Raw genomic sequence first — 24,658 nt, forward strand, 5'->3', positions numbered from 1 at the left:
TGGGAACTGAGTCGGCGACACTGATTTGCAGGCCAGCACTCAATCCACTGAGCCGCGCCAGCCTTTTTAAAATTAAAAGTTCTAGTTAAAAAAAAAAAAAAAATGCTTGAATACAATCTTAAACGATAAAAGTTCCGCTCTGAATGGTGTGGCTTGGGGTACTGGGTGTCAGTCCTGCACACTGGAAGGTTGCCGGTTCACCTGCCAGTCAGGGCGCAACCCTGGGTCACAGGCCAGGTCCCTGATTGGGGGCATGCAAGAGGCAACTGATGGATGTGTCTCTCTCTCCCTTCTCACTCTCTAAAAATAAATAAAATCTTAAAAAAAAAAAAGATAAAAAGTTCAACATTATAAGATTATCCTTCCAACATCTGCATAATATTCTCTTCCAACAGCAACCTCTGTATGTGGCCTTCTAGACCATCTTCTATGCATTTGCATATGTGCATGTATATATACAGAGAGTTATGTGGTTTTATGGTGGTGTGTTTTTTTTCCTAAATTGAATCTATTTTAATCTTTACTTAAACTATAGTTTAAATGAACCATACTTCAGCTATTTCCTTATGTCAATGGTTTTCAACTGGGAGTAAATGTTGCCTTTCAAAGTGCATTTGGCAATGTCTGGAGACATTTCTGGTTGTCACAATTGGGGATGGAGAGGTTACTACTAGCATCTAATGGGTAGAGGCCAAGGATGCTAATAAATATCCTACAGTGCACAGGGAACACCCCCCTGCCCCGGACAAAGAATATCTGTCCCAAAATGTCAACAGTGCCAAGGATAAGAAATTCTGCTTTGACAAGTCCTTGATTTTGGCATATTTTCAAACACAACTCAATTTTTCTCAAAGGTTGCAAAAAAGATAACACTGCATTATGTACCAAGAAGACAAAGGTGGTTTTGTGCAAAGACCCTACAATCGAGGAGGCAAAATATGCCTCATACAATCCATGGCTGCATTTCAGAAGCAAATCCTTGATTTTGCCTGTTATTTCAGAGTACAGAGGCAGAATACAAAATTAACATAAAGACAGCAATAACCTTTATATACAGTACTTCATGAACGTACTTTGTAAATAACTACTGGATAGGTGCAATGGAAAAGATGACCCCACTTTACATTAACAATAAAATGAGAAAATACCTAAGGCATAAACTGAAGAAACACACAAACCTTTCAGAGAAACTCAAAACCATTACTGAAGGTACAGAGCAGATTTAAACGAGGAGGAAAGCGTAATTTGTTCTTGGGTAAGAAGACTCAATTTTAAAGATAGCAATTCTCCCCTAATTCATAAAAATTTAATGTGATGCTAAGAAAAATGCCAATTGTCAAACTGAATGTTAAAATCCATGAACCCATATTGACAGAACAAAAAAACCCCTCAATGGTTGACCCTTTTTAGAGAATAAGAAACCAACTCATTATTTTGAGTACTGCTTATAAATGACAGGCATTTTAGTTGTCTTTCCTGCACAAACTATACTTCACGGTAACTAAGTAGAGAGGTTTTCCTTTATAGAAATACTCCAGCTAATAGTTGAGGAAGGACGACAGAGGTTGTCATCATGTGCAACTCACTGAAATAACTGCTCTAGGGCTAGACAAAGACCAATTGCTGCTAAAACTAACACGGCAGAGCTGGTAGGGAATGTTTGGTCGAGTTACTCCCACTATCACAAAAAAGAGATGACCAGACATTATAGGAGTCTTAGTGAAAATATACACATTATCTATGAAACAGTTCAGATTAAGTTTTAGAAAAATACAACCTAGTCTTACCAAGCCCCTTGTATCTAACATCTGTTTGTAAGGGAACAGAGGGTCACTTTAAACACCACAGGACACAATCCACAGAATTCAGATGATGGAGAAGAACATAGGACAAAATAAGCTGGATTTAAATAAAATGTTAAGGGCAAAAACTCAGGGGAAAACTGTAAATTAAAAAAGACTTATTGAGTGAGGTACTGTCAATCAAATGAACAAGGACTTTGGATTATGGCTCAACAAGCCAAATATTCAAAAAAATGTGCAAGACAGTAAGACAAATTTCTACTCTGGATATTTGATGAGCAAAAAATAGTTGCTGATATTTTTAGGTGTGAATAATGGCACCATTAACTATGATTTTAAAAAGAGTACAACTCTTACAGATACACACTGAAATACAGTAGCCCCCTCATTAGCAGGGTATACGTTCCAAGACCCTCAGTGGATACCTAAAACCGTGGATAGTACAGAATCCTCTATAAACTGTTTTTTCTTATACGTACATTAAGTATGATAAAGTTTAATTTAGAAACTAAGGACAGTAACATACCAACAACAATAATACAACAAAACAATTAAAACAATACAGTTGACCCTTAACCAATACAGGTTTGACCTGCACAGATCCATGTATAAGTGGATCTTTTTTCAATAAATATTGTAAATTTATTTTCCCTTCCTTATGATTTTCTTAATTAACATTTTCTTTTCTCTAGCTCACTTCACTGTAAGAATACAGTATTATAATACATGTGACATACCGAATATGTGTTAATCGACTATTTATGCTGTGTTGTTTATCAGTAAGGCTGCCAATCAACAGTTGTCTATTAGTAGTGAGGTTCTGGGGGAGTCAAGTTATAAGTGAATTTTCAACTGCACAAGGGTCAGCGTCCCTACCCCTGTGCTGTTCAGAGTCAAACGTATACTATAATAAAAGTTACACAAATGTGGTCTCTTTCTCTCAAAATATCTTATTGCACGATATTTCCTGTTCTTCTTGTGGTGATATGAGGTAATAAAATGCCAAAACGATTTCCAGATCTGTCTAATCATGCCTTACATGAGGTAAATGGCCTAGTGTCACTTGTTTCAGGGGTTCCCTTGCTAAAGTCTTTGTAAAGAGTCAATGCTTTCTGGTGCAACATGTCACCCGCAACACATTCCCTGTTCACATCTTCCAATCACAAATTCAGGGCCTTTCCCACCTTAATGAAGCCCTTATCATGTACTGTGACCATGACTTCTGGAGTCTGTAGTGCAATAGCAAAACTTGCACCAACTTCTTTTCCTTCTTCACAATTTCAGAGACAGATTTGTTCCTACTGTAGATCTTAGCAACCTCAGCATATGATTTTTTTCCCCTTTCCTCATTAAGTTGAGAACTTTCACCCTTTTCACATAAAGAAAGCTCGTTAGCCCTGGCCAAACAGCTCAGTGGTTGCAGCACTGTCCCCATATGCCAAGGTTGAGGGTTCAATCCCCGGTCAAGACACATACAAGTATCAACCAATGAAGCACAAATAAGTGGAACAACAAACTGATGTCTCTCTCTACCCCCCTTCCTCTCTAAAATCAATAAATATTTCTAAAAAATTAGAAAAGAAAAGAAAGCACTTTAAGGCTCCTTTTTGGCATCCAAATTGTCAATATCTCTACTCTTGCACTTTGGGGCAATTATTAGGTAAAATAAGACTGACCTGAACACATGCACTGCTATACCATGATGACAGATCTGATAACTGAGAAGAGGCTACTAAGTGACTAGCGAGGTGGGTGGGCGTGTAGTGTGTACAACACAGACACACTGGACAGAGAGGATTCGTGTTCTGGGCAGGACAGAATGGGACAGCGCAGTATCTCATCGTGCCACTCAGAAGAGCGTGCAATTTATAACTTATGAATTGTTTGTTTCTGGAATTTAACATTTTAGACCCCAGCTGACTGAAACTGCAAAAAGCCAAACTGGATGGGGGGGATGGATTACTGTATTAGGAAGCTACTGTATTATTAATTCTTTTAAGGTGTGCTAATGATATTATATTGATAATGATATTGTAGATGTTTTCTTTTTAAGATGAGAAAACACCCCTTTAGTGGAATTTTGATGGTTTCTGAAGTGAGCCACTCTGCTTTAAAAGAAATTCTGGATTTGGGGGGAAAATTATATGTTAGTATAAAATAAGAATGTCAGGAAACTTGGTAAGTTAATTTAGCAAACTCTCTTTTCGAATTTAACACTGAAAATGTAAAAACTATCACAACTGATGAGTACTTCTCTCCTCTTGTTTTATTTATAAAAAATGCATATGAATACTCTATAATATGTTGGTCATCAAAAGTGAAAGCTTAACCACAAGTATTTCTTCATTATAAATTGAGTTACTTAATTCATGCAGCATGCAGACTACAAGCAAACACAGGCAGGATTATTCTCACCTTTACCTGCTCTATATGTCTTGGCTTGATTCACTGGCATGGGCGTCATAGGTATAGGGTATAAAGGCTTGAGGGAGTAAAAAAAAAAAAAAAAAAAAGACAAAAGATTAGGCTCTCAGGATAATAAGAACACTTTTGATCACCCCCTCAGTTGTCCACTGCTAGAGAGCTAGCTCTGAGGTTTTCCTGATTCTCTATTAGTCTTTAAAAAAATTACACCATCCACAGCTAGAAGGACAAACCCTAAACTACAGTAAATAGAAACCATCTTTCTCACCAGAAAATTCTCGGGGTTAGGTCCCCACACTAACACAACTTCATGCCTTCCCTTGTCAGACACTCCTGTCACACCTTCACACCTCGAGTCACTGCACACCTACGGCATGCTCGCTGCCAAATACAAACAGCCTAGGCAAGCAAAGACCATCAAATTCTGTGACTTACTTGCACGCCAGGGCTCACTGGGACTGGGTACATCATATTTGGTGCAAAACAAACAGGCTGAGTATAAACTGGAGTTGGCTGCTGATGGCCCACCATAGACGGGCTGGGTTGTGCTTGAGGGCGAGGCGAAGTTGGGGTGGTAGAAGGCTTTGGCTACAAAAACAAAAATCAACTATCTTAAGGTGAAAAGCTAACTATTATTGCAACTTGAAGACTAATTTTCTCCATCTTTCTTAGCTTTATTTGCTTTTAATTGTCTCTTTTAATGAAAAATCTCATAGAAAATAAACGTCACATGTGTCAAATAAAAGGAAAAACACTTTGGTATAAAGTTAAAATGTTGTCAATCAGTAATACTATTAAAAATAGTGATGACTTTTTAAGAAACTCAAAAAAGTGCTTTAAACAATTAAAAAAATAAATCTATTTTCTAACAAATTTAGTAGAATGGTAACAACAGTATGTCTAGGAACCTGAGAGTCTACCTAGCGTCTTCAAAGTCTGAGTCAAAAAGACAGAAATATTTGCCCCAGGCAGCATTTAATTGATGACAACACCTCGAAAATGCTCATTAGTGACCACAGGACACCCTAAGGAAAGGGCGCTTCGAAGCTGTTTTAGCACACTTCAACTGAACTTAGACGTCAGGTATGAAAAAAGAAGTATTACTACTAGTGATAAATTTATTTTTTTAGTGGCTAGATTACTTCAAAGAGGAAATAAATTTACCTGAGAAAAAGAACGAGGGTTGAACTCCTTTGCATTGGGGTTCAATGTTGATTTCCTCACTTGCCTAAATCAGAACAAAAATATAAGGATCAGTGAAATCTGCATGGAATTTAAGTGTCTCTAAAGTCTTCTTTACCTGACAGTATTTTTTAAAAAATTGCTAAACATACATTACCTTTAAACAATTCTTAGTAGAAGATCATTAATCCATTTCATTAACACACACACACACACATACCGCCCCCCCTTTAATCTGATCAGGACTGACCAAAAAAGGACAAATTTTTTTAATACAGAATAATATATAACGTTTCTAAGGCAATCAACAGACACTTTGAGAAGACAGTAGTAGCCCCTTATAAAATGCCCTGAAATGCAATCCTTAATATACCAATCCTTTAGTATGCACTATTTTTTAATGTGACAAAGTGTTTCCTGCATGACATACCTTGGAAAAAAGTATAATAAAGTTTTTTTTTTCTTTTGCTTCAAATCAAGAATAAGCCGCCCCCAACTTCTCAACGAGCTGTATTCCAAAAGTTCAGCTGAAACTAGATTGTAGGGGACCCAGAACAAATGGTGTTTAAGTTAGGTTCTGAGGTTAGCCCAAAGAAGTCCATTTAACTGATAATACAGGGGTAGGCAAAGGCAGGTTTAGAGCTGTGAGTACACGAGTTTATTCTTCAATTATTATTTATTATTTGTCTTTTTATTATTTCATATCCTTACTTATGATTTCTCTTTTAAGGTAATGATAGCTGGTAATTTAACCTCCTTTTGCCCATCCCCGTATGAGGGGGACCCAAAACACCTGGAATATATTTATAAAAAAATTGTGTATTTATTCTCACATGTTTAAACTTCAGTTACCTTCAAAGTACTCCGTTTGATGCAATATACCTACTGAGACATTTTTTCCACTGTTTTTTTCAAGTGTTTTTTTTTTTTAAAGATTTTATTTATCTTTAGAGAGGGGGAAGGGAGGGAGAAAGAGAGGGAGAGAAACATCAATGTGCAAGAGAAACCTCAACTGGTTGCCTATCACACCCCCTCAACCAGGGATCTGGCCCCAAACCCGGGCATGTGCCCTGACCAGAAATCGAACCAGCAACCTTTGGTTCACAGGCCGGCACTCAATCCAGTGAGCCACACCAGCCAGGGCTCAAAATAGTTTTGAACTTGTTGATTTTGATGCCTTTTAGTGATTCTGCCTTTTTTTTTTTTTTATGGTTTCACCTCTTCCATATCAGCGAAATGTTTCCCTTTGAGGACTTTTTTCATGAGGCAAACCAAAAACACTCGCTCAGGGCGAGATCAGGTGGCTTGGGAGGGTGGGATATGGAGGTCTTGCCATTTTTGGTCAAAAACTGCTGAATACTCAGCGTGGTGTGGGCAGGTGTGCTCATAAATCACCTGTCATGAAATGGGCAAAGTGTTGAAAGAATCTTCCAAAAAAAAAAGAGGCCACTGAGGCAGAACGTAGCCTCTCACAATGACGCCAGCTGGTACACTGATACGGTGGGTTCCTTAAACACTCACCTAGCAAGGGAAGCCTGTACTACAAGGGGTCCACCCTCTAGAGGGTAATTCCAGGGTTTTTTTGGTCTCCCCCTGCCCCTGCATATATCAGATACACAAAATTAGGTCTATCTCAACAATCTAACCATTAAGTACAACACTGTTTCTGATGGAAACTGCTGAGTTCAAGTAGGGACACCAGACACTTTTCTCCCAGGCGGGCTATGGCAGGTCTTACTCCCAGCAACAGAGCCAGGAGGTAGATACTGACTAGCACCCATGGGATGTAGGTCCCAAAAGCCATTAAGTTTTCAACGCCCTGTACATCTACAGAAAACGCCTTTCTTAATTTATACCTAAGGTGTTTTTCTATTTTGTTTTGTTTTGCCATTGGGTACAAAAATGGGGGAGAAGGGAAGAAGACTTCAGGGTACAAAGACCTATTTACTTAAAATGTCATTTGTTTAGACAATTTGTTTATAATCTTAAAGTTACTTATGAAACATTCTAAAAGTCCAGATAAATTCTTGAGTCAGAAGGCCCTGGACACCTTAAGAAAAAGTTAAGTAAGTAAAAGGACATGCTAAATGCCAGGTTTACTCACTCAGCTGCGTCTTTCTTCTCCTCTTTATCATCTTTCTCTTGTTTACATCCTGGACTGGAAGTCTGAACCCCTTGGGATGTGACCTCAGGTCCCCTCTTGTGCTCCGTGTTACTGAGGATTGAGGGGGAAATGCTGGGGCTGTTTGGCTTGCTGCTGCCACTGGTGCAGTTGCTGCTGCTATTTTCAATGAAAGAATCCTTAGCATTTGGTTCAATTTTGTCTTTGATCAAGTCTCTTGATTTTTCTCCCTCTCTATTTTTGGTTAGCAGTTGATCCATAGATTCAGAAGCAGAACTTGGCTGTAACTAAATAAAGGAAATAATTATACTTGATTTTAAGTGACTCTGGTAATCAATTTTCTCCATAAGCACAACCCAACCAATATTATTTGTAAGCATGAAATGTACTGAATAAGGCTTTTTCGTACTTTAAGCGTAATGTCTTCATTATAAGGCAATAATAGAACCACAGTCATCTACGCACTCAAATGTCCTAACCTCAAAAGTTAAGTATTTACTGATTGCCTACCATGTGTGAGAAATTGTGCCTGCTGGGTATGGAAAATATTAAATAGTACCTATCCTCCCAATGCTTACCATCTGCGTAAGACCAGACACTTAACAAAATGCAGTAAATGCTATGCGACCCTGTGGGAAAAAGCATCTTACAGAAAGAGAAGGCTTCTCAATGTAAATGTCATCTAGTGTAAAGTGTGAATGATGCCTGAGGGAAGAGGAGAGTTCGCAAAAGGGAATCATCTATGCAAAAGAAGTAACATCATGTTTGAAAAGTTAGGGGGGAGGAAGAAGATGGCCCCACGGTGAAACAGGAGAGCACCTGTGCCTGGAGCAAGGGCGGGCACGTCTGCCCGAGTGGGTCTAGAAACAACAAACTCACCCAAGAGGAACTGAGAAGATAGAGCAACTTGAAAACTATGTTAGGACTCTAGCTTTTAATTCTCAGGTAAATGAGAAGTCACTGGAAAATTTTAAGCAGGCTACAGTGTTGAGCAGAATTTATACAGACGAGCACAACAGCTCTGTAGAAAATAAACTGACGGAAGCAACTGGGAATGTAGAGACGCCATTATGGAGGCTGGACTAAGACCAGGGGCTGGCCTCAGGAAGCAGTGGCCTGGAAAGTCAGAAGTAGGTGGATTTCCGAGAGAAAACTCATTGGACATGTTGGTCCTTAATATACCTTCATAGACCTTCTAACCTGCAAGAAAGAAGGAAACCACAAAACACAAGTACCAACCAGCAAGAACAACAGAAGTCAAAAAGATATTAGCGACATAAGTGTTGGGTTTGTAAGTATGCAGAACAGAAGAAATCAATGCTACTCCTGTCTGAAGATGATTTAAGATGTCATACTCCAGAAGAGGAAAACAGGGATGGCTGAAGAAAATGGAAAGGAAAACAGAAGGAAAAGGGCAGCAAGTAGAAGTCGTAATGGTGGGGATGAGAACAAATATGAGCAGCAGCTCTGGGCAGCTGCTCAGCAAAAGGGGCCATAAGGATGGAGAGAGAGCGCACGTGCTACATACATCCTTGGCCTGGGGATGGGCAGAATAATGTCAAAGTGCCACGACTGGGGCCCTTGGCATTCTGGGAAGCAGCATTACGTAGCTCAGGGGCATCTCAAGGTTCACTGCATCACCAATGCAGCTGAGGGAGAAGGGTGGCAGGACATTTATTTGAATCCAGTAACAATTTAAGTCCCAACACATGCACTTAATTTTTAAGCCAGCATTTGCTCGTAAAAATCTTTAGCAGTGGCTACACAGACCAACTGTGTACTACAGAAGACTTCTCTGGTGTTTATCACAAGTGTCTTTGAGTAAGGCAAAAATGAGACCTTTGTTGTCCTTATTCATATAATGGTAAACGGATCAAAAGTTCTCACTATGGGCTAGACACTGTTCTAAACTATCTACAAGCTCATTCAGTAGTTCCAATAACCTTATTTGATGTAGATACTATTACTGCCAACTTACAAATGGGAAAATTAAGGCACAAGTAATGCTTTTGACCATTCTGCCATATTTCCTATCTGCAGTATATTAAACGTACGGAAAACCAAGATTCTTTCCCCAACAAATAGAACCACTTTTTAAAATTGGGATATAACTGGCACATAGGAATGTATTAGTTTCAGGTGTTCAATATAATGATCTAGTATATTATGAAATGATCACAGTATGTCTAGTTAATAGCCATCACCGCAGTTACAATATTTTTCTTATGATGAAAACTTTTAAGATCTGTTAGTAACTTTCAAATATACAATACAGTAGTACTGACTGTAGGCACCATGCTGTGCATTGCATCCCCATAACTTATTTTACAACTAGCAGTTTGTACCTTTAGACAATTTTCACCAATTTCACCATCCTCTGCCTTTGGTAACCACCCATCTGTATCTGTGAGTTTGGGTTTTGTTTTTTTTTCAAGATTACACATATAAGTGAGATCAGATAGTATTTGTCTCTGTCTTATTTTGCTTATCACAATGCCCTCAAGGTCCATGCACATTGTCACAAATGGCAGGATTTCCTCCTTTTTTAAAGGCTGAATAATATTCTCTAGTGTGTACACACATGCACACACACATTTTATCCATTCATCCACTGATGGACACCTATGTTGCTTCCATGCCTTGGCTATTGTAAATAATGATGCAATGAACATGAGATACAGGTATCTTTTTCAAGTTAGTTTTTGTGTCCTTTGGATAAATACCCCAAAGTAGAATTGCTGAGTTATATGACAGTTCTATTTTTAATTTTTCAAGGATCCTCCCCCCTTGGTGTATCAATTTACATTCCTGTCAGAAGTACACAAAGGTTCCCTTTTCACACCTCCTAGCCAGCACTTGTCATTTTTTGTCTTTTTGATAATAACCATTCTAACAAGTATGAGGACATAATTTACTGTGATTTTGATTTGCACCTCCCTGATGATTAATGACAGTGAGAGCCATTTTATGGATCTGTTGGTCATCTATCCCATTTTTTAATCAGATTTTTTTGGGTGGGGCACTATTGAGTTGTGTGAGTTCTTTATATATTTTGGAAATTAACACCTTATCAGATTTACAAATATGTTTTTCCATTCAGTAGGCCGCTTTTTCTTTTTTAATTGACAGCTTCCATTGCTATTCAGAGGCTTTTTAGTTTAATGTAATCCAATTTGTTTAGTTGTGATTTTTTGCCTTTGCTTTTGACTCCAAGAGAAAAAGAAAAAAGAAAAAAACAACACAGGGTATTCCTATTTCTGTCTCAATGAAAGCCCAGGTTTCTGTGAATCATCATAGTTCAATGACACGGGCATGTCATGAGGGTGGTTCTGTCACTGAACAATGCAGTACATACTATGCATTGGCTACTGCCCAAAGAATTGCTAGATTTCAAACACACATACAACGAGGCTTATCTTTTACTACCAACATGAATCTGGGAAAATTATTTAACTTGTCTTTCCCTCCGTTTCCATATGGAGATTAGGAATAATAATAAGATGTACTTCAAAGGGATGTTAGGACAATAAAAAACTTAACACATCAACACTTAGAACAGTGTCTCAATAAATGCAAACTAATAACAGTTTATCTGAAAAGAATAAATAACAGATTTGATTATTCAGGCCCCAGACAATATTAGGACTAGAAATCCTAAATCGACAGACTTTTAATGCTGTACCTATCTGGAATTTACAAGTCAAGTATTAAAAAAGATTTACAGCCCTGGTCACATGGCTCAGTTGGCTAGAGCGTCATTCTGTGCACTGAGGGGTTCAGTTTGGTATCCAGTCAGGGCACATGCCTGGGTTGCAGGTTTGATCACCATCTGGGGCACATTCAGGAGGCAGTCAATCAATGTTTCTCTTTCCTATCGATGTCTGTGTGTGTCTCTCTCTCCATCCCCTTCCTCCTCCCCTCTTTCCCACTCTCTCCCTTTCTCTCTAAAATCAATAAATATATCATCAGGTGATGATTAAAACTAATATTAAAAATAGATACGTAAATAAATAAACCACCAACTCTAATCAAGACAGTGTGGTACTGACCTAAATGAGAGATGTATAGCTCTATGGAGGAGAATGGAAAGTGCAGTCATAAACCTTCACATCTGCAGTCAACAGATTTTCAACAAAGGCACAAAGACAATTCAATCTCTTTTCAACAAATGGTGCTGGGACAAGTGATATCAACATGCAAAAGAATGAATCTGGATCCCTACTTGACCCTATGTACAAAACAAATACTCAAAATGATCACAGCCCTAAATAAAACTCTTAGAAGAAAACAAGAGCAAACCTTTATAACTGTGACATATGTGGCTGATGGGAATGTACAACAGGACAGCTGCTTTGGCAAACAACCTGGCAGTTTTCCTCAAAAAATTAAAAATATTTACCATATGACCCAGAAATTCCACTCCTAGGTATATACACAAGAGAAATGAAACCACGTCCACACAAACACTGTACACTAACGTTTATAATAGCATTATTCATAATAGTAAAAAAGTGGCAGAAACCCGAAGACACATCAACTGATGAATACATAAACAATGTGGTCTATCTGTACAATGGCATAGGATTCACCCATAAAGAGGAGCGAAGTACTGATAGATGCTCCGACATAAATGAACCTGGAAAACATTATGGTAAGTGAAAGCAGCCAGTCACAAAAGGCCACCTATTGTATGATTCCATTATTATAAAATGTCCAGAATAGGGAAATCCACAGAGACAGGGAAATAGTGGCTGTTTAAGGCCTGGGGGGACAGGGGTATTTGATAGCAAATGAGAAGTGGCTGCTAAGGGGTATGCGGTTTCTTTTTGGGATAAAGAAACTGTTCTAAAATTGAATGTGGTGATGGTTGTACAACTGTAAATATACTAAAAACCACTGAACCGTACCCTTTGAAATGGCTAAATTGTATAATATGTAAATTTTATCTCAACAAAATTGCTTAAAATAAACTGACTCATGCTTCAAAGCAAATAGATTTCTTTCCTTCATAGGATAATAAACTCAAGTGTATTCTAAGAATGGACTGAATAAATGACTGTAAAAAATAATACTGAGGAAATAAAAGCAAATGGGCAAGAATATTTATAGCATGACATAATTGATATCAAATTGAAGATTATGCAAAATAACATCATCTGCTGCATAGGGATCTTATTCACATGCAGTAAAAAGAAGGGTGCAGTAAGAAACCCTTCCCTCTGGCGGGAGAATGCAGCCGAGGAAGACAAGGAGACAGGAGGACTTCAGCGAGGAAAAGGATGAAAACCAGATTTTTTCCCCCTCCAAGCAGCTAAGTTTCAGGATGATTTCTTGAGGTGGTCTCAAAATACACCTTAATATGCACAGTATATTTTAGTAAATACTGTGCAAAAGAATGTCACAGTTATCTAGGAGAGATTAGAGTATGTTTGGGAAGTCCATCAGAGATTTCTACAACACATTTGTGCACAAAATGTAAATCTTCAACACGTCAGAACCCCAGGGTATGGGGCATCTTCTACTTGCCACATCACATCAGATAATTAACACCTTGGCCTTGCTCTGCTCTTCAGCGAATAAAGTAATCAAATAAATATCAAGTAACAACTTATAGTAGTTTCTAGTGTCAAAATTTTATCTTTCACTTGATACCTATATTGTTCTTATCAAATGTCATGATTTTAGTTACCCTACTTAAAAGTACAGGCAAATCCAACTTTAAGAATGCTTAGCTTTCTATACACACTGTTCAATGTTTGTGGTTGTATACATAACCCATTTTTGTAAATAGATCACAGAATAATTCTTAGTAACATTTAGTATTTATGTTTTAAAATTCTAGTGCAAAAATAAGAACGAAAAATAAATAAATAAAATTCGAATGCAACACTTACCCTAAAATCATTCTTAAATTTCTTTAAGTCATCAATCTGTTTTCTATGCTCAGAAACAATTGGTGATATACCTGTAAAATTAATACCTATTAGATACAGATTCATCTCTAATTTTTAACTTAAAATTCTTTTAGGTTGGGATGTTAGAAGAGAAAGTAAGTTCTGTTATCAAAATAGAAATTTTAATATATTAATTATAGACTTAGGAATTTGTCAAATAATGCATTTACATATGCACAGTATTAAGAAAAAGTGCTGATCAAAAATACTTTCTATCAGGCATGAGACTAGATATGCTCCTTCATGTTTCTACAGTTATGCTTAAAGACTTTTTAAAGCTCAAACCTTTATTTTCAGCTTTTGAGAAGCTAGGTGATGTCTCATTAGGCTTTACATTTTCTTTATTCCCTGCAGGAGAGTTCTGTCTCTGATCTTGAAGCCTGGAATCCTTAGCTAGAAGGTAATTTTTTTAAAAAATTCAAAGTTAGATACATGATAGAAAAGTAAAACGGGGAAATATTCAACAATTTTGATCTTCTATGTTTTTGGAAAAGATTATTTCCATTTAATAAGGTTTTTCTCCTTTGTCAACATATGAAATACCAATAATTTTATATTAGTATTTACTACTCAGCAATGTTAACCCTCTTAACAAAAGACATTCAAGAATAACATATGAAATTAGCAGTATTACTTAACAGCTGACTCCATTTACATAAAGCTTTAAATGTGCACACAAATACCTACCTTTGAATAAAACACAGCATTTTTCGTCTAATGTCCGACCTAAAACACTGCACTCTACAGATGACAGTAGGACCTGAAAGCCCTTTCTTACCTACCCTCAATAGATGGGGTAACAGCTCTGTTGGATGCAGGACTGGCAGGCGTAGGAGATGCAGCTGGAACAGGCATAGCAACAGCTTCAGTCGGGATAATACCAGCTTGGGGAGAAGCAAGAACTGGTCCACTAGGAGTATTTCCAATATTGTTTTGTCTGGGAGACCTGGGTCTGTGAGTTTTGGGGGATAATCTTGGAACTAGAAGAAAGATAAAAGTTATTCATTACATTCTCAGCTCAAATGGCATGTCCTCAAAGAGGCTTCTCTTAAGACCTTGGTAAAAACAGTCTTACCCGACCCCCATTCCCAATGCTCTTTACCCTATCACCCCGTTTTTCTTTTCCAAGGTCTTCGGGACAGTGATGGTGACTAAGAATACGCTACTACCTAAGTACAGCTGTAGTTTTTCTTCTAACTAAATATATTACTTCCAAAGGCAGTATATTAAATGAAGTTAGAAACTGGATTTCTAAGGCAAGATAAATGCCACTTCAAAAGATAAAGATAGCAATATTCTCTACTAAGAAATGAGATGGTTTCTTTAAAAAAAAAAAACAACGAACTGTATGTGCGGGATCCCTAAGAATTACGCTTATACATTTCTCTGTCTAATAACAAATGCAAACACATTTTAGCAGCTCACAGTCAGACGATCGTATATGTTCTTTCTTGCCACATCAAGACCTATTCTGCAGTATCTAAGGAAATCAGGGATCAATTTAGCCAAGAAGGGAAGATGACCTAAGCAGGGGTTTCTATGCCATAACTTCAAAATAAGCATCTAACAGGTTTCACATTCCATTACGAACCCATTTATAGAGTTGAGATTCAAAGGTTTACAGACAATGGTTCAATTTGCTTCACATTGGTGGTTCTTTGCTTTTTTGAGTCACAAGGGTCACAGAGGGAAACTATTATTCAATAATTGCCATTTTTCTAATTAGTGTAAAGAACAAACTTGCTACACTGTTCTACGTATATTTTTACAGATTTTATTTATTTATTTTTAGAGAGAGGGGAAGAGAGAAAGAGAGGGAGAGAAACATTAATTGGTTGCCTCTCATATGCCCCCAACTGGGGGACCTGGCCACAACCCAGACATGTGTCCTGACTGGGAATTGAACCAGCGACCCTTTCAGTTTGCAGGCTGGAACTCAATCCACTAAGCCACACCAGCCAGTACTATGGGCATTTTAAAAAAACTTTTATTTTTATGTGCATATTTATTGATTCCTGGGGAGGGGGGAGAAGGAGGGAGGGAGAAACTTTGATCGGTTGCCTCCCACATGCATCCCAACCAGGAATCGAACCCACAGCCTTTTGGTCTACAGGACAATGCTCCAACCGAGCCACAGTGGCTGGGCCTACATATATCTCTAACATCTATGTTTTTTCTTTTTCACTTCTATAATCATGTTTTACTCTCAAAATTCATTTCTAGATCACTGGAGTATGTCAAATGACTGATTAATGGTAGAAATAAAGATTTTTAGAAATTGTTTTGTTAATTGAATTGTTATTTCCTTATAATTGAAGACCAAAGAAGAAAATAGAAAAGTGCAAGGAACTTACATTATAATTGTAAGTACATAAAGCCGAGCAGTGTATGTCAATGCAAGACATTTAACAGAGCTGGATATCTTTTTGTGCATTAAGTTTAAAGATATTTTTTTCTTTTAAAGGTTTGATACACTGATTAAGATAGACTGTGACCCAAAACCCACAATCATTACATGCTCTAACTCTCCACAGTTACCATGAAAGCAAAATTAAGTAGCAAAAGCTGTCTTAGTTTAATTATAAGATCTTGTCAAAGTGTTAATTTTTACACCTTTATAGCTGCTGTCAGCACGTCCCTCAGGCCATTCACAGATAAAACTTGAGTCCCTCATGTGTCTTTAATAGTCCTTATAAGGGAAATTATAAGGAATATTCAGGAATTAGTACCACATATAAATACTAAATACTGAAGAGTCAGGAATTAGTACCACACATAGATGCTATAGAAACACACAGCACTTAAGGCCCAACAAGAATGGAAATACAGTCCCTCCAAACACTGTGACATTCTGTATTTCACTTATATTTCAGTGGTACTTTATAAAAAGTGCATTCATACTTCTGAGCATTATATGAGTCTCATCACAAATCCATAAAGTAAACTAGGCAAAAATTATTTTACTCGTAGAGAAAACTGAAATTCAGAATGATCACAGGATTTGCTCTGACACACGGTGAAGTGAGTTGTGGAGCCCAGAATAAAAATACACATTTTCCAATTCCTGGTTACTTCATTTTTAATACAGACACTTATACTTCCTCGAACAGCTTGAGCACTGCCCTTTTTTAACAAATAGTAGAGTTACGGAATAAACTGTAACTCTACTATAAGGCTGTCATTATGCCTTAAGCCAAGTGTTACTTACCGCCACTGACCACGGATGACCAGGTGCCCCCTGCGGGACTGGTCCTTGCTGCTGGAGGGGCAGCTGCTTCACTTGGAGGTGTATGGGACACAAATTCTAGGCCACTGGAAATGGAACCCCTCCCAGCGGAAACTCTGTGATTTCGAGGGTGTCGCTGGGCCTTTGGGGACATCCTTGGAGGCCCTAAAAAAGGAACAGTGAACCTGATATAAATGCCACAATGTCCATCGGTACAACTTTTCTGCTAAATACACACACACCTCCATTCACACATATTCCATTCACATTCATTCATTCAGTCTCTGTTTTCCTTGGTTTAAAAAAAACGGGGGCGGGGGTGGGGGGGACAACCCGTCCATGCTTTTAGCTATATTTTTTCAGAATTAGTTTGTAGAATGCCACAGTTTCATAAAATAACTTTTATTTCTCTTTATTTTTAAAGAAAGGGAGGGATAAAGTTGGTGGTAAGAAATCAACAAAATGTCAGAACTGTTCAAAGATTTTAGCCATGTGTTTAACCTATGTCCATTATTTTTAAGTATATAAAAATAAGTATAATAAAACATTAACTGAAGTTATGGCTACATGCCGGAATTTTTATTTTACCATATACTTTTAACTTTTTCCCTTAAATTTTCTATATTCTAAAATTATTTAAAAATATTTTAAGACAAAAAAACAATTAATCTTTATGTGTCTTTGTGTTACTAAAATTTATGTACACACCGCCTTAAATTTCTCCAGAGTTTTAGTTTATCTCCCTCTCCTGCCATGATGATCAATTTTATAACCCCTGGCTCACCGGCCCTTGCCTGTGAGCAGCTTCTCCAACTCAACAGGTTATGGGCTGGAAATTCTAGTGCGAACCCATGACTTTTAAAACCAGAATGACTGACTTTTAGGGAAGGAATTTGCACTACATGAATTAGAATTAACCAAAATTCTACGTCATTAATTCTGTCACCCTATTAATGATTTCTATTTCTAAAGAAGTCTCTACTTTTGTCAAATGAAACCAGTGAAACCTGGAGAGAATGGCTCTCATCAGAGAAGCCTGACAGAGCAAACACTTGACAAAACTCATTCCTGATGTCAGAGCCCAGGCTGCTCACCTTTGCCTTGCTGCCATACCTTTTAAAATGTCAAATTAATTTGTGTCCTCAACAGGAATTTAATCATGGATACAATCTTAAAAGAATGTTAATCTTACACAGAATTGTTTTCAACTGGAGACAGGAGTGATTTGTATCAAAGAATGATTTAAGAATTGGGTATTTACACATTTTTACATATTTTTTAAATATCTGTTAGAAAAAGATGGATATAGTAGTATGGCATTGCTCAAGAAAATCAAACTACAACTTTAAAAAACTCATTCTTTTTGGTAATATATTAAATACTTACAGAAACAAAACATACTCCCCTCTATTAAGCACAGAAACCACTATATTTAATAAATTTTGCAGTTAACACTTAAAAAATGCTTCAGTGTTACCAAACTACATAACGACATAACACATTTCAGTCCAAATCAGCTAAGCGGAAACCTTGAGTGTAGCGTCCCTCAATGTGCAAAAAGTATACTTCTGCACCAACAGTCCACAAGCAGTCTTAACACCTTGCTGTAATGAAGATGTTCACGCTCACTAAGGAGTCCTGTTTTATCTAACATATTCTCATGATACGAACATCACTCATTTAAACAATGGACTGTAACAAATATTTAGACGGAATTTAGCTTGTTGTGTAGCGGCCACCAATACAGGCACTTCTGAGTAAGTCAGTCCCCTTGAAGATGAGTGCAATGTGCTGGTGAAGGTTAGCCACTTGTAGTCAGGGTCGCATGACCTCCCTGTCTGGATGGCAACAACTTATTAAAAGGCAGCCAACATAAGTTTCTCCAGGGAAGTGCTTTATGCCAGAAGACCATGTTAGTATCAACATAAGCTATATCAATGGCAATTTTAATGAACAAATCACATTAAAATTTTAACACAAATATCTGAACATCAAAAGGACATTATCATTCAGAACACAAGGTTTTATATTTATGCACTGCATTTAAGTTAAAATGTCATCTTTCTACAACATATCCATATATTTGATATGTAGCAATGGTGAATTAGCATCAAATATTGAATGAGAATTACAGGATTTTATTTTACTTTTTTACAAGGGCAAAAAAAGATTAAAATTCATACATGGTTTTTATTAAATCAAGAACTTCTTCAAGATTCAAGTTGACTTTCATTATAAAATACTGCAAAGCTAATTTCTCCAAACGTAACACCAAACATGACTGTAATACAAAGGCTGACACACAAAGGCAGCTACATGGACTGTCCCTTTCAAAAAATATCCCTCAATTACCACTCCTGCCTTTGGCCAACAGGTAGGTTCACTAGTACCTTGGCCAAGGAGCTGTGAAATGAGTAGATTCTATAGCAAGTCCAAGACTGTTCACCATCAGCCACTGTACACAGTGCCAACGGGGAGGGGAGGCAGCCCTGGGCAGACCTTCCAGGGCTGTAAAGAGCTCCATTACCAGGCAGAGATAAACCCCATTCTTACAATTCACGATAGTTCACAGTTTCACACAGCATTTTATCAAATTTCTCTCTAATGAACAAAAGGTTAATAGAAATAGTTTTAATAAACTAAAGTTAAAACACGGAAATTATAGGTTATCAAATAATGAAGAGGAAACTTTTCTAATTATAAACTCACATAGGAGTTAAACAAAGACAAACAAAAACATGAACAAATTGTGGTATTGTACCTTCTGAAGACATGCGTTTAGGCATAGTAGAGACAGGAGCTGGAGAACCATGAGCAGAGGGGTGAGACGGGGGTCTGGATGGCCGCGAGGGGGGCCTGGAGGGCGGCCGTGTAGGGGTGGCTGCCCGAGGTGGAAGAGAGTTGGGACCTGACTGGTAGCGAGAAGGTGGGCGAGAGGAAGGAGATGGGCAAGGCGATGGCCAGGGAACACCTGACAGAACAAATGATATGAAGGAAAGTATAAAAACTAAAGAAAAAAATGAGGGAAAAAAGTAAACAGAAAAAAAAAGTAAAATGATAAAAATGATTTCTTGTACATTTTAACCCTTTGAGGACAGTCATTTGATTTGTGATAAGTTTTAGCATAACTTAAACTGACATAAATTCACATTTTACTTTAACCTCCTTAAAATTAAGTCTGTTTAAATGAATACACGTTCCCAAAGGGTTAATTAGGATCTACACATACTACTGAAGAAGACAGTTAAGACTTTGCCTATTAATCCTGTTTCTATAACTGTTTCTCAGTAATCAATAGATTAAAGGAGAATAATATATACTAGATAATTTAACACAATAAATCACAAAAACTCAGGAATAAGATTTACATTAGTTTTAGCTTTTGAGACATAATGAAAATAAGCAGTGGCTATAAAATCTCATTAAAAACGCTGGTTTCTCATAACCATCTGTGAATTTCATCTAGTGTATACATGAACATAAGGTTCAGTCTGAAATCTCATTAAGCAAGTTCATTTAAGTAGAAATAAAACATTACTTCCACTATTTTCTAGAGTCACAGGAGTGACAAAGGTTAATAGTCATTGCCTTTTCAAAAAAAACCATTTTAATTTTATCAAATTAGGAAATGAGGGGCCTCCTGTATAATTATGCAGTTTTTACTGATCTTAAGAGATAATTAACTTATCTAAGAGACTGCTTAACGAACAATGCAACTACAGAGCAGTCATCCCCAAATAAACTGACACTCATGGATATGCACAGGTCCAAATACAGCTAACATATAAACACAACGTAACACTTACCTTGATCTCAGGAGACAGTCCAGGTCTCCTCTCCATAGGCTTCCACACACTTGAGTATCATACATTTCCCAGCCCCCTTTGGGTTTTTGACTTTGAAAATTCTGTTCATCAACAACTAAAATTCTTTACTCAGTGAGCAAAGAAATTTCACCCCCATTACTAAGTACAGAAATACTCAAGAGTGTGCATTTGGAGAGGAATTCTGGAGAAAGACTTAATGAAAATAAACGAAATTGGAAACTTGGGAGTTCTCTACTTTTCCTCCTAACTTTCCAAACTTAAGTATCTAAAATTGACTGCCCACTTTCCCCCTAAGTTAGTAACATACTATCACTATTGTTAATCACTGTATTTCCATACTGTCTACAGTACTGCTGTCTAGCATCCTAGACTTAAATGAAAGATCCATGACCTATGAGCTATATTCAATGTAGACTTAAGAGTAGACGGATACCTTCCTACTAAAGATGCAAGTTTCTTTTACTTTACTTTAGCTGAACTACAATATCCACCATTCACAAAGGGTTGTTTTACTGTTTTTTAAGCACATTTCATTCTTCTCTTCACATGACTCTTGGTTGTGCCTTGTGTTACAAGTCACCTCAAAACTTTCTTGAAGTAAGCAGAACATAAATATATAAGTGAACAGTAAATAAAAATAAATCTATATTAACCACTGAGTGTTTCACACAGATTAGAATTTTCCATTTAAGTTTTGTGTAAATAGTTTTATCATGAAGTGTTTTTAAAATTGAGAACCTACCCAAAGTTTCCAATTTCTTTATATGTGGAGGTTTTTAAAATTTTTTTGCCAAGTAAATGTCTTTGGTTAAATTTAGCACCTTATCTTAATACATGAGTATTTCATCATGTTAAATATATTCCAATGACTTATACTAATTTTACTAGTTTGATATCCACCAGGTAAATTTAAATAATTTTTGAAGTGAAAACTACTCCAAAGAAATCATTAAAGGTGTGCACATTCTTATCATAATGCAAACTTGTAAATATTAGAAAGCTATATATTTGATCAATGGCATTTGACAAATTTGGTCAAAATACTTGCCTCCATTAACTACTCTTTGGTCTGAACCAGAATTCGGGTTGAAATCTGAAGTGTGAGAGCTGGCTCTTGATGGCATGGAGCCCGACCCAGGCTGGCCCATACGCGGTGAATTCTGCCTTCCACTTCCCCAGGATATGACTTCTCTATTTCTTTGTCCAGGAGGGATGTATTTATTTTCCCTGAAAAATGAGATCCTCTAAATTATTTTATTCTAATATGTACCAGGTCAATGAGACAAACCTTACAGTAATTTAGGAAGAAGGGGATTCTTGTTATAAAAAGGTTTAACACTCAACCCGAACTGCCTCACTCCCAGACAACCCTTTCCTTCCACTTTGCCCTGAGTTCTTGTCTCTGGCCTTTCCTTTCCCTCAGGTTCTCCTTCCTGAGCACAAAGTTTAATAGCTGTGTGTTCATTCTAATCTCCTTGGCCTGTTACATGGCTGAGTCTATCAATCATGCTCTACCTTCCCGAAATTTTCTTCCTCCTTGGCTTTCTCTTTGTTTTCTCAGATCTCTTCTTTCTGTGCCTATTCATGGTTTTTCATGGCTTTAATATCAGCACTGCTGATGAATCCCAAATCTTCACCACCAGTCTCAACATCTCCCAATGAACAAGTTAATTCAAATCACCAAACTCTAAGCTATGAGTGTCCTAAAATAGGGCATCTTACTCGACTAGGTATACAGCAGGTACTTTCCAACACGTTTGTGAACAAATAAATGTAAGAGCTGCGAGACCCTCACATACAGTAAATTGCACAAATGGACTCAGTGTATCTCCCCTCAAATTTGCTCCAAGTTTTCTAGCTCCATTACCAGTACAATCATCAGTTCACTTAGTTATCAAATAAACCTCAGGGTTGCCCCTGGTTTTTCTAACTTTTCTATTGCTAGCCCTGGTCTAGTTGGTTACTAAGTCTTACACTTCAACTATTTCAAAACTAACTCATCTCCATGTTTCAGTCAGTTCTCAAAGTCCCAGAGTCCCTTCACACCATCCCCTGCCTACAAGGGGCTCTTTCAGTGTGGAACGTGAAGCCCTTCGCTGCCTCCCTCCCTATCACCAGCAGCCACCACCACACTGTCAATGCTCACCCTGCTTTCCGGACACATGAAACACGAGCCTTTTCCTCAGCTGGTTGGGTTCTTTCGCATACCTTTTCACCATGTGAGGAGTTCTTCCTTCTTATTTCTCTTTGAGTGGCAGACAGATTTACCATCCTACCCCAAAATATCACCTCCCCTGACCCTACAGCCTATGCTAGTTCCTCCACACACTGGATGATCCTAGTACTCTGAACACGCCTCTGATCTAAATGAGCTCTTCCAGACCGCGGCTTACTCATTGTGTATATCCAACACTTGGCTCCAGAGCTGATGCTCTAAAAACATTTTCCAAGATTAACCTTTTCTTTAATAGAACCTTAAACCAATTCCATTTGCATTCTCTACCGCATCTACATTAAAGGAAGATGAAATAAAATAATACACCTTGTCGCACAGACCTTGAGTTGTATATCCAAAACACTGCATCATGATTTCCTTTAAATACCTAGTGTTTGTGCTGTGACCCTCACGTTCACCGGCATTTCTCTGAACTGCTGTGTATTTTTCTTCTTCGCTCCTATCATCATTTTCCAGGGCCACCCGGGCTTTGTACTGGGCACTTGATTCAATTTCTTCTGCTAATTGGTTTGCTCTTGCTTCTCGTTTTAAAAATTCTTCCGAATTATCCCTTTCTAAGGGCACCCTGAAACATGAGGAAAAGAAAAAGCCAAGTGAGTGTTTTAAAGTCATAGTTTATGTATTTGTCACAATCAACTGTTAAGGGGATTGAGAGCTTGAAATGCTGGTAAAACTGTAAGAGTGTTATAGTGATCTATTTATTTATAAATCAAAATTTGAAGTATGTTGTTACCTTTTCCCTAGAGGAATGTAACATTTCCAAAACTCGTTAAACTGATTATTCCCCCATAACCTCTACACTTGAAAACTTAAGTTTTTACAACTTAAAAACAAAACAAAAATAAAATTTCTTTAGAGCATAAATTTAGAGTACAGGTAAACTACATTTATTCCCTGTTTTAATGGGAATTTATCAACTTAGGCAGTAACAGGATAATACTTTCACAGAATTGTTTAATTTAAAATCCAGCAGAAACATTTACTCAACATCATAATTTAAGTTGATGAGAATCACAGACAAAATGCACTAAAATAAAAGCAAACTGTTTAAACTTACGTATATGAAGATAAACTGCTATCATATGTAGACACTACACCATAATTTTCTTCATTATATCGAAACATATCATTGGGATCCCATCCATTAGACTAGAAAAAAATGAAGCTCATTTTTCAAAATGACAAAGTATTTGTCTTCTTTAATTCAGTTATAGTCAATATCTGCATTAACAATATCTATCATACTATACCAGCACAATCTAGCAAATTAAAAATATAGGCAAAATATTCCTTTAGAAATGTTTTTTTGTTTTGTTTAGAGAGAAGAAAAGGGAGGGAGAAAGAAAGGGAGGGAAACATTGACTGGTTGCCTCTTGTATGTGCCCTGACCACGAGCTGAACCCATAACCCAGGCATGTGCCCTGACCTGGAACTGAATTGCTGACCTTTCGCTTTGGGGGATGGTGCCCAACCAACTGAGCCACACTGGCCAGGCCTAGAAATGTTTTAAGGAAAAATTTTTCTCCTACATTAACCCCTTTAAGTTGGTAAATAACTATATAAAACAGTTATTTGAGAGATTACTAGCAAAAGTTTAGAACATCTGCTACTTCATAAAATATGAACCCTTTAGGTCAGGATTCTCTCCTTTCCCTATTCCCTTACAGCCATCTTTCTTTTTTCTTTTTGAGAAGCTTTTAAATCAAGTTTTATTCAGGTAGAGAAAAAGAAGAGGCCAAGGAGCAGGTGCTCCTGTGAAAGAAGTAAAAAGTATGCGTTCAAGTGGATGTGGGCCAACTCAAGAGTGAGCAATGCCCTAACAGCCATCTTTCCATAGGATAGTTACTGGGAATCTTCTTGAGTTGACTGATCATCAGGTCTGTGC

At 37.4% G+C, this 24,658-nt stretch overlaps 1 protein-coding gene across 5 annotated transcripts in view; it reads right to left on the reverse strand.

The window, feature by feature from the left end:
* ATXN2 (ataxin 2) overlaps nucleotides 1-24,658 on the reverse strand; it is a 94,405-nt gene that overhangs the window by 18,770 nt on the left and 50,977 nt on the right. For 3 of the 5 annotated variants that reach the window (XM_054594299.1, XM_054594302.1, XM_054594301.1), the window contains exons 7-18: nucleotides 23,831-23,922; nucleotides 23,141-23,338; nucleotides 21,586-21,764; nucleotides 19,472-19,681; nucleotides 16,693-16,875; nucleotides 14,267-14,464; nucleotides 13,770-13,877; nucleotides 13,425-13,495; nucleotides 7,513-7,817; nucleotides 5,391-5,454; nucleotides 4,662-4,814; nucleotides 4,218-4,284 (exon numbers count right to left, since the gene is read on the reverse strand). In XM_054594299.1, the coding sequence (XP_054450274.1) occupies nucleotides 4,218-4,284; nucleotides 4,662-4,814; nucleotides 5,391-5,454; nucleotides 7,513-7,817; nucleotides 13,425-13,495; nucleotides 13,770-13,877; nucleotides 14,267-14,464; nucleotides 16,693-16,875; nucleotides 19,472-19,681; nucleotides 21,586-21,764; nucleotides 23,141-23,338; nucleotides 23,831-23,922 (1,828 nt within the window). The remainder of the gene's footprint in view (nucleotides 1-4,217; nucleotides 4,285-4,661; nucleotides 4,815-5,390; nucleotides 5,455-7,512; nucleotides 7,818-13,424; nucleotides 13,496-13,769; nucleotides 13,878-14,266; nucleotides 14,465-16,692; nucleotides 16,876-19,471; nucleotides 19,682-21,585; nucleotides 21,765-23,140; nucleotides 23,339-23,830; nucleotides 23,923-24,658) is intronic. The other 2 variants (XM_054594300.1, XM_054594303.1) reach the window with 1 other exon arrangement.

Source organism: Pteronotus mesoamericanus, unplaced genomic scaffold (assembly GCF_021234165.1).
Source record: "Pteronotus mesoamericanus isolate MK-2021 breed Mesoamerican mustached bat unplaced genomic scaffold, CSHL_Meso_final scaffold_507, whole genome shotgun sequence".
In the NCBI taxonomy this organism is placed as follows: Eukaryota; Metazoa; Chordata; class Mammalia; order Chiroptera; family Mormoopidae; genus Pteronotus; species Pteronotus mesoamericanus.